The sequence below is a fragment of the Haliotis cracherodii genome, unplaced genomic scaffold (assembly GCF_022045235.1).
Source record: "Haliotis cracherodii isolate W230 unplaced genomic scaffold, xgHalCrac1.p SCAF_11, whole genome shotgun sequence".
Lineage (NCBI taxonomy): Eukaryota > Metazoa > Mollusca > Gastropoda > Lepetellida > Haliotidae > Haliotis > Haliotis cracherodii.
The window spans coordinates 44,428,554-44,439,154 of record NW_027266266.1 but is presented as its reverse complement, the minus strand read 5'-3'; the positions used below and the strand labels follow the sequence as shown (position 1 = coordinate 44,439,154).

The window sequence follows — 10,601 nt, the reverse complement described above, 5'->3', positions numbered from 1 at the left end:
CGTGAGTCAAGTTATTCACTACACTGACAAAATTCATTCAGTAAATAGACAAAGCCGTTTTGTTCCCCATGGCTCACTGGCTATTCACAAACTCACGTCTGGATCGCGTGTTTGCTATCGATAGCCTTTCAGCGTTACTCGAGCGGGAATACCTGTGGTTATTATGTCACTTCATAGCACCCAGGTACACAAATGTTATGGTTGTGTACTGAGTATTTTCGTCGTTCGTTTGAACTAACCGGTAAGATGTTTTCATATTTGTAATTTCAAATCTAATACATAAAGTGTGTTTGTTATCAGTTATACTTAAAGTACAAATGTACCAGGTTAAAAAGAGATAGATGAGTTCTAGCAGGGTAATTTAGTGAAACAGACAAACACAACTTGTTTATTTAGTGTATGAATAGTGGTTCCGTACGTCGTATACATTCATTTGTAATAACATATGTTTATAATATGATTTTAACTAGACAATGATGCAATATATTTGACATACCTGGATCATGTGGTAGAGTAGCGAAAGTTGCCAATGGCACAAACAGAGTAGAGTTAAAACATCCGGTAGTAATGTCAAGGACGAAATAAATGTAATGTCACTTTTAGGTTACCCGGTTAGCTGAGAACTATTCTAATAAGGAAAACCTTTAACATTCTATGTACAGTAACACTGTGAAGAATGTTGTTTTATACCGTGTGCCTTGTATACTACACAATCTCCATATTGATGACTGCTGACTCTACACCACAAACAATAATATCCTTTCTTTTCAGACAATGGAAGTTAGGTTCCGCCATTCTGAATAAGGCTGCTGTAGAATAAGAAGATATGGAGGTGGTTTTGCCATGTGCTATTCTGATAGTACTCATTGTGAATGTAAATACATGCCCTACTGGCACCGTGATGTTTGGCTACCAAAGGTGGAACTGCATCAGTGTTGACAACTGTAGGAGTAGAAATTTTGTGATTTTTGGTAGAACGTGTATGCGTACCTGTCCCCTTGGGACATACCTTCTGCAAGCCAACAGTTTCTGTTATAACCATTGTCCACGACACACAGTCTTAAACGGAACGGAATGTTTAAATGGAACATACTGTATGTCCCAAAACAACCAGGTGCTCTTCAACGGAACATGTCAAGCAGCATGCCCTTCTTCCATGCTGTTCAGGAAATATGGAATTTGTTACAGAACTTGCCCAAATGATACAGTTGTTAATGGATCAGAATGCCTGTTTCAAGCAGATTGTAAGAAAAATGGGTTCGTTAATGGCACTGCATGCGTTGATCAGTGCCCTCCAGAATCCAAGTTTATTGCGAATGGTACCTGTCGTCCTGAATGTCCCCCTAGGATACCTGTGACAGCCAATGGAACCCTCTGTCTATCTGTTGAAGAGTGCACTGTGAAAGGATTTGTTTTCAACAACACATGTGTCTCAGGTTGTCCTCATGACCATCCATACAACAACCAGGGCACATGCTACAGAGAATGTCCCATAGGAAAAGTTGCTCTTGAAAATCAATGCATTCCGATTGGTGAGTGTGCACAGAGGAAAATGGTTATGTCAGGAAACTTGTGTATTGCTACGTGCCCGGATGATTTACCTCTTGAGGTTGACAACATATGCCTTTCCAACTGTCCTCAACACACAGTTTTATATAGCAATACATGTATTAGTGAAAGCCAATGTGTTGATAGTTTCTCTCTTTATAGAGTAGTGTATAATGGAACGTGTGTTGATACATGTCCATTAGAAGCGCGCTTTAACCACCAAGGAACATGTGTCAATACATGTCCACGGGGAACAGTTGTCAGTGACTTGCGATGTATTGATTCCCGTCACTGTGTAAACAGTGGGAGGTATATTTCAAATTGGACATGTGTTCCAGATTGTCCTCAGACCGCACCATATGTATCAAATGGTGTTTGTTACGATACATGTCCAAATGGCTATGTTATAAGTGCACCAGGACAGAACCGGTGTATAACAGAAGTAAACTGTATCGATCTGAAGGAACACATTCACAATAATACATGTGTAACATTCTGTCCAAGAGAAAGTCCATATATCAATTCAAGCTACTGCTACCAAATGTGCCCAAATGGAACTTTAAGTTTGCCTAATAAGCGATGCATTAGTCCCATGATATGCAATAATCAAGGATTCTTTGAACACGGATCAAAGTGCCTTAATGCTTGTCCACCAACGGTTCCATATACACTGGACAACACGTGTATGTCTACATGTCCAGCAAATAGTACGCTGTTCCCAACAAACCGATGTTTGACCCAACTCAGCTGTTCTTCGGAAACGGATGCAGTCATCTACAATGGTTCGTGCTTACCATCATGTCCTCATCATGTCCCATATAAACACGATGGGAAATGCTTCTCCTCTTGTCCACCGGGAATGTTAAGAAAGGAATTTGACTGTGTAATAAATTGTAATGGCGGTGTCATCTACAATGGTTCCTGTTTACCATCATGTCCTCATCATGTCCCATATAAACACGATGGGAAATGCTTCTCCTCTTGTCCACCGGGAATGTTAAGAAAGGAATTTGACTGTGTCATAAATTGTAATGGCGGTGTCACCTATAATGGTTCATGCTTACCATCATGCCCTCAGAATGCTCCATATAAACATAATCGCCAGTGCCTCTATAAATGCCCAACAGATTTGATCAGAAAAGGGTCTGAATGTGTCAACGAACTCTTGTGTTTGACCGGTGTTGTGTACAAGGGAGTATGCCTGTCAGTCTGTCCTGATGAGGCACCATACATGTACAAGTTGATATTCCAAGGTACATGCCATTCCGTTTGCCCAAGAGGCACAGTTTTGAATGGCTCTGTGTGTATACCTGAACTTTTTTGCTATGCAAAGGAGAATGTATTTATCTACAATGGCAGCTGTGTCACAGAATGCCCACCTGGAAGTGCAATGTTCGTCAATCATGTTTGCTACAATCTCGTAATCGACCACTATGCCATGAAAGTGATACCTCCTTTGTTCTTGGTGGTGCTGGCTTTACTCGTCCTCATGGTCTATAATCCTTCAAAGTCGAGGCAAATGAATGAACCACAGATGCCCCTACTTGACGCCGATAAAGTAAGTCTAAATAAGTGTGATTGAATATCATCTTCATACAGCGATCACAATGTATTTTCACAATTGTATGCCGACACTGTCTGTGTTAGTTCAGATCCTTGTTTGAGTTAAAAGAGGGCAAAAGTGTCATGTGTGGCATGTATAATTAATTATCTCTATGTAGCAATGTAGGTGGGCAAATCTGAAAACAGTTACTATAACGGAACACTTTCTTTCGCATCTGACCCCAATACCTTTAGCTCAAGGATATCACTGGTATATGGATGCGTGAGTGAGTGAACTGTGTGTAGCGCCGCTTTCAACAATTATGTCACTTTTATCACTACGTGTCACATTCATGTGTGGGGAAAGCCTTAGGTGTTGCAGATCTGAGGCTTTCTGTTGAGACCCACGAGTACGGGTAAAGTGATGACAAACGCTTGATTAAAGCATGGTCCCAAATTAGGAAGAGAGGCTCTGTATATACTTCATATACCTTCTAATTAGTAGGTATATGGAACAATCGAATAAAGTAAGCAATATATCTCTCCCGCCAAACTGAATAATTTGATTTGACTTACTAGGAGTAATCGTGACCCTTGGATCCCAAAGTCTTAGGAAATCTGACATGAGACTTTGGTTGATTAGGTAAGGAGTACATTAGATCGAGTTATTTTGGCATATCGTTGGTTGTTTGTTGTCTTTCATCACACTTAGCAAATGGTCCATCATAATGACGGCGTCTTTTAAGTAACTGACCAGACAATCCAGTTACTTTGAACAACGTCCCTTGCCGTCGGGTACGATGCCACACAATGAACCATGTAACAGGGGCACACCATTTGTTGCCTCGTACAAGCATAGGTTGCTTGGGACCATTTCTAAGCGCATCAGAGTATATGGTACCCACAGATATTTTTGACAATTCTCGAAATGTGTTCAGCTTTCATTTCAAAGGATAGTGTGTATTTAAACCAATTGGTAATTCATTTTTCATAACGTTGCAGGAGTTGGATATCGAAGAGAAAAAGGACGACGTGTTCTGCGTCAATATACCAGCACAAGAACCAGACACAACACATATATATCACGACCAAGGAGCAGCAGCAGGTGTCGAAGACGCACTGGCAATGGTGGAAATACACAACGTCTCACTGAACAAGTTTGTTCAAGACAGAAGTTACATGGACCACTCTGGCATGGCAGATACTGTGTCAATGTCGTCCGCAACTACATCGACAACGACACTCTGATTCAACACATAGGACTTGCCCAGAGCCGGGCGAAGGTTAGCTGATTGAAGAAATAACATCTTGAAAGTGCACAAAGAATAGGTTGAGACATTGGACAACAAGTACACATAGGATAGCCGTGAATACTGTGGTAGTCAAATTGTGGTAGTCAGAGTAGTAGTAGTAGTAGTAGTAGTAGTAGTAGTAGTAGTAGTAGTAGTAGTAGTAGTAGTAGTTCGGGGGGAACACCGGGGGAGTACCGTTCTGTTTGACGTCGCATGAGCGGGCATTTTAGATGGGGTCCATGCGGGTAATGGAAACCGGTTCTTCAGTGTGACCAGCGAACGTTTCAACCAACAGCTATTCCACGTCTTCGTTCGCCGTATACCAATAGAGTTACCTCCCTTCGACCACAGCAGGTCTCCATTGAGAAGTGTCATATGTGCCAAGTTGTTCTTGTCTGTTTGCGATATTTAAATACCTTTGGCCACTGTCCATGCTATTACGCTGTACGTTATCAACCAATGAAACCTTGCTGTTCTTAGAAAGGGTGATATTCTATCTTCAAGGAGTAGTTGCTACACAAACTTATGAGTTTTAAGTAGAAATAGGTGTAATATTCCAGCGTGTATGAAATTAGAAACTGCGTTCATGACCTGCCACACCTAGGCAACTATGGAAATGTGTATACATTTAAACAAAACTGGAATGGTTGACCTTCTGTTCAGATATTCGATACACAGGTTTTATTTTGCTCCTATGTATTGAGTTATAGCGATATAAAAGACTTCATTTTCTTGAGTGTACTAAGAAGCATATACTGTCATTTCAACGACCCGTCTCGTGGGGACCAATTGTAACTCGGAATCGCAATGGGGTTATGGCAACTTGACATTTCTTTGCACCCCCCCACCCCCCCCACCCCCCCCGCCCTTTCCCAACCCCCAACCCCCCTCCCTTGTGTTAGTACAAAGACCCCCTTGTGTTAGTACAGGCATCTCCTTGTGTTTGTATATACAAGCATCTCCTTATGTCAGTATAAGAATCTCCATATGTTAGTATAGGAATCTCCATATGTTAGTATAGGAATCTCCTTATGTTAGTATAGGAATCTCCTTGTGTAAGTATAGGAATCTCCTTATGTTAGTATAGGAATCTCCTTGTGTCAGTATAGGAATCTCCTTGTGTCAGTATAGGAATCTCCTTATGTTAGTACAGGAATCTCCTTGTGTTAGTACAGGACTATCCTTGTGTTAGAACAGGAATCGCCTATGTTAGTACAGGAATCTCCTTATGTTAGTATAGGAATCTCCTTGTGTCAGTATAGGAATCTCCTTGTGTCGGTATAGGAATCCACTTGTGTTAGTACAGGAATCTCCTTATGTTAGTATAAGCATCCCCTTGAGTTAGTATAGGAACCTCCTTGTGTTAGTACAGACATCCCCTTGTGTGAGTATAGGAATCCCCCTGTGTTAGTATAGGAATCTCCTTATGTAAGTATAGGAATCTCCTTGTGTCAGTATAGGAATCTCCCTGTGTCAGTATAGGAATCACCTAGTGTTAGTATAGGAATCTCCTTGTGTAAGTAAAGGAATCTCCTTATGTTAGTACAGGAATCTCCTTGTGTTAGTACAGGACTATCCTTGTGTTAGAACAGGAATCGCCTATGTTAGTACAGGAATCTCCTTATGTTAGTATAGGAATCTCCTTGTGTCAGTATAGGAATCTCCTTGTGTCAGTATAGGAATCCACTTGTGTTAGTACAGGAATCTTCTTATGTTAGTATAAGCATCCCCTTGAGTTAGTATAGGAACCTCCTTGTGTTAGTACAGACTCTCCTTGTGTGAGTATAGGAATCTCCCTGTGTTAGTATAGGAATCTCCTTATGTTAGTATAAGCATCCCCTTGAGTTAGTAAAGGAATCTCCCTGTGTTAGTACAGGCATCTCATTTTGTTAGTATAAGCATCCCCTTGAGTTAGTATAGGAATCTCCTTGTGTTAGTACAGACATCCCCTTGTGTGAGTATAGGAATCTCCCTGTGTTAGTATAGGAAACTCCTTATGTTAGTATAAGCATCCCCTTGAGTTAGTAAAGGAATCTCCCTGTGTTAGTACTGGCATCTCATTTTGTTAGTATAAGCATCCCCTTGTGTGAGTATAGGAATCTCCTTGTGTTAGTATAGGAAACTCCTTATGTTAGTATAGGAATCTCCTTGTGTTAGTACAGGCATATCCTTGTGTTAGTACAGGCATCTCCCTGTGTAAGTATAGGAATATCCTTATGTTAGTACAGGCATCCCCTTGTGTTAGTACAGGCATCTCCTTGTGTCAGTATAGGATTCTCCTTGTGTTAGTATGGGAATCTCCTTGTGTTAGTAGAGGCATCCCCTTATGTCAGTATCATCTCCTTGTGTAAGTACAGGAATCTCCTTATTGTTAGTACAGGAATCTCCTTAAGTTAGGATAGGAATCTCCTTATGTCAGTATAGGCATCTCACTTTGTTAGTATAGGAATATCTTTTTTATAGTATAGGAATATCCTTATGTAAGTACAGGAATCTCCTTGTGTCAGTATAGGATTCACCTTGTGTCAGTAAAGGATTCTCCTTATGTTAGTGTGGGAATCTCCTTGTGTTAGTAAAGGAATCTCCTTATCTTATTGATGAAATCTCCTTGTGTTAGTACAGGCATCTCTTACGTAAGTATAGGAATCTCCTTATGTTAGTACAGGCATCTCCTTGTGTAAGTATAGGAATATCCTTATGTTAGTACAGGCATCCACCTGTGTTAGTACAGGCATCTCCTTGTGTTAGTACAGGCACCTCCTTGTGTTAGTACAGGCACCTCCTTGTGTTAGTACAGGCATCTCCTTGTGTAAGTATAGGAATATCCTTATGTTAGTACAGGCATCCCCCTATGTTAGTACAGGCATCTCCTTGTGTTAGTACAGGTACCTCCTTGTGTTAGTACAGGCATCTCCTTGGTTTAGTACAGGCATCCCCTTGTGTTAGTACAGGCATCCCCTTGTGTTAGTATAAGCATCCCTTTGAGTTAGTAAAGGCATCTCCTTGTTTAAGTATAGGAATCTCCTTGTGTTGATAGAGATATCTCCTTGTGTTAGTACAAGCATTTCCTTGTGCGAGTACAGGCATCTCCTTGTGTTAGTACAGATACCTCCTTGTGTTAGTACAGGCATCTCCTTGTGTTAGTACAGGTACCTCCTTGTGTTAGTACAGGCACCTCCTTGTGTTAGTACAGGCATCTCCTTGTGTAAATATAGGAATATCCTTATGTTAGTACAGGCATCTCCCTGTGTTAGTACAGGCATCTCCTTGTGTTAGTACAGGTACCTCCTTGTGTTAGTACAGGCACCTCCTTGTGTTAGTACAGGCACCTCCTTGTGTTAGTACAGGCACCTCCTTGTGTTAGTACAGGCATCTCCTTGTGTAAGTATAGGAATATCCTTATGTTAGTACAGGCATCCCCCTGTGTTAGTACAGGCATCTCCTTGTGTTAGTACAGGTACCTCCTTGTGTTAGTACAGGCACCTCCTTGTGTTAGTACAGGCATCTCCTTGTGTAAGTATAGGAATATCCTTATGTTAGTACAGGCATCCCCCTGTGTTAGTACAGGCATCTCCTTGTGTTAGTACAGGTACCTCCTTGTGTTAGTACAGGCATCCCCTTGTGTTAGTATAAGCATCCCTTTGAGTTAGTAAAGGCATCTCCTTGTTTAAGTATAGGAATCTCCTTGTGTTGATAGAGACATCTCCTTGTGTTAGTACAAGCATTTCCTTGTGTGAGTACAGGAATCTCCTTATGTTAGTAAAGGAATCTCCAGATGTAAGTATAGGAATCTCCTTCTGGTAGTAAAGGAATCTCCTTATGTTAGTACATGAATATTCTTGTGTTTTACAGGAATCACCTTATGTTCGTACAGGCATCCCCTTGTGTTAGTACAAGCATCACCTTGTGTTAGTTCAGGCATCCCCTTGTGTTACTACAGGCATCTCCTTACGTAAGTATAGGAATACCCTTATGTAAATATAGGAATCTCCTTGTGTTAGTACAAGCATCTCCTTGTGTTAGTACAGGCATCCCCTTGTGTAAGTATAGGAATATCCTTATGTTAGTACAGGCACCTCCTTGTGTTAGTACAGGCATCTCCTTGTGTAAGTATAGGAATATCCTTATGTTAGTACAGGCATCCCCTTGTGTTAGTACAGGCATCTCCTTGTGTTAGTACAGGTACCTCCTTGTGTTAGTTTAAGCATCGCCTTGTGTTAGTACAGGCACACACACACACACACACACACACACACACACACACAAACAAACACACACACACACACACACCCCTTGTGTTAGTACAGGCAACCCCCCTTTGGATTCCGGATTAGAAGCTGCCCCCTCTCCCTTTAGAAACCAGTGATAGCTATGAAGTTCAGACGAGCTTATTTACAGGCCACTTTCGAACAGCTGGAATATTGCCAAATGCGGCATAAAACAGGAAACAGACACACATATTGTACCACGACGGAGTTGCGTACATTATCTATCACTGGATTATCTGGTCCATATTCGGTTATTTACAATCGGTTGTCATACAGCTGGAATATAACTTAGTGTGGCTTCAAACAAGCAAACAAAAAACATACTTCGCGTATTTAGCAGAAATTTATAATATGATGAGGCCAAAGGCAAAATCAAATTGCATAATGGCTCTGAGAGTTTAGACTTTTGAGTTCAGCTGATGCTTTCAAATAGCTTCAAGCCTCCATGCGTTCACTTCCCACTTGCGGATCTGTCTTGACTCTGACACTATAGCTAGACCCATCCTCAGGAACGTATAGGCGCTGTTTAGTATTTTGATAGGAGGGCACACTAGGAGAGTTTACTGTTTTTCAAAACCACATTTGCCCGGGAAACATTGGCGCTATCACTGTAGCATAGTCTTTCCGTTTCATTTTGTCGATTTTATTTGTGACCAAGTATGATATAACCGTGAGACATATAAACATGATTAGACATTAGACGTCAGTTTATATTTCCTTCTGATAATACATGAAAATCTTGGAGCATCACAACAGCTCTATCTCTCATATCTTGATCATACATTTCCGTGTCTTTTTATCAGTTTTGCTGAGCAAGGATGCTGATGCTGATGCTGATAATAAAAATGCGTGTACATATATTGCGCTAGCCTCAATACCGTCGATGCATGCTCAAAGCGCTGACATTATTACCCCGGTCAAAGGATCAATGTCCACTCGATTTTCATTTGCAGCTCTCTGGGGATTATGCAACCTAAGCTGCTATCTCAGGCGCGAGAAGGTTGGGAGTCATCTTAAGCATCTCATCCTACCGGGTACCCGTAGGACACGGCAGTCATAAACATGGCTAGACATGGACTTGTCTCTGCTGACTACTGATCTGGACAACATCAATTAACTCAACAATCAATTGGACATGATGATTTATACACTGATGTAGACAATGCCCCTGTTGAACAGCGTGTATCTCACGATAATACTATCAATAAATTCGGACGCTTTTTGTTGAATCTATACTTTGTTCTTCGTATGTTTATACGAAATGAGAAAATTTACAGTGATAGAGCAGGCGAGTTTACGTTTCTAGGAGAAACTGGTTCTTGTGTTGTTGATTTTTTATTGCATTTGTTGATTTTTTTCCAGTATGTAGATATGTTAAATATTGGTGATCGATCAGACACAGGCCATTTCCCTCTTGAGTTATCCTGCAGGTTTCTTTCTAGCAATCGTGCCATACATAGTTTAGAGTGAGTGAGTGAGTTTGATTTTACGCCGCTTTTAGCAATATTCCAGCAATATCACGGCGGGGGACACCAGAAATGGGCTTCACACATTGTACCCATGTCGGGAATCCAACCCGTGTCTTCGGCGTGACGAGCGAACGCTTTAACCATTAGGCCACCCGACCGCCCCCTACATAGTTTAGACCGTGAGAATTATGTCTCTATGAACAGTACATATTCATGGAACGAAACGAAGGAAGTTAACCACACTGAGAGGGTCCTTTCATATTCATTAAAATTCTTTAATAGATAAATTGAAGCTAATGTAGAGGAGGGGATGACATATTGGGTACAGTATGTTCTGGACACGGCGTCCAGTATGAAGAAACAGACTAAACATGGTGAAACAAAACACGATTAACCAAAGTGGAATCTAGCATGTAGGTCGGCAAGATCTGAATCCGTGAAGGCTCTTTCAATAGGTATAGGTCTTGATAAAACAAATATTG

At 41.1% G+C, this 10,601-nt stretch overlaps 1 protein-coding gene across 1 annotated transcript; it reads left to right on the top strand.

Moving 5' to 3' along the window:
* The first annotated feature begins 826 nt into the window (after positions 1 to 826).
* LOC139455841 (proprotein convertase subtilisin/kexin type 5-like) lies at positions 827 to 9,858 on the top strand. The gene is made up of 3 exons (XM_071237388.1): positions 827 to 3,106; positions 4,093 to 4,373; positions 9,604 to 9,858. Exons 1-2 carry the CDS (start codon positions 827 to 829, stop codon positions 4,336 to 4,338), a joined length of 2,526 nt encoding a protein of 841 aa, XP_071093489.1. The 3' UTR covers positions 4,339 to 4,373; positions 9,604 to 9,858.
* The last annotated feature ends 743 nt before the right edge of the window (positions 9,859 to 10,601 follow it).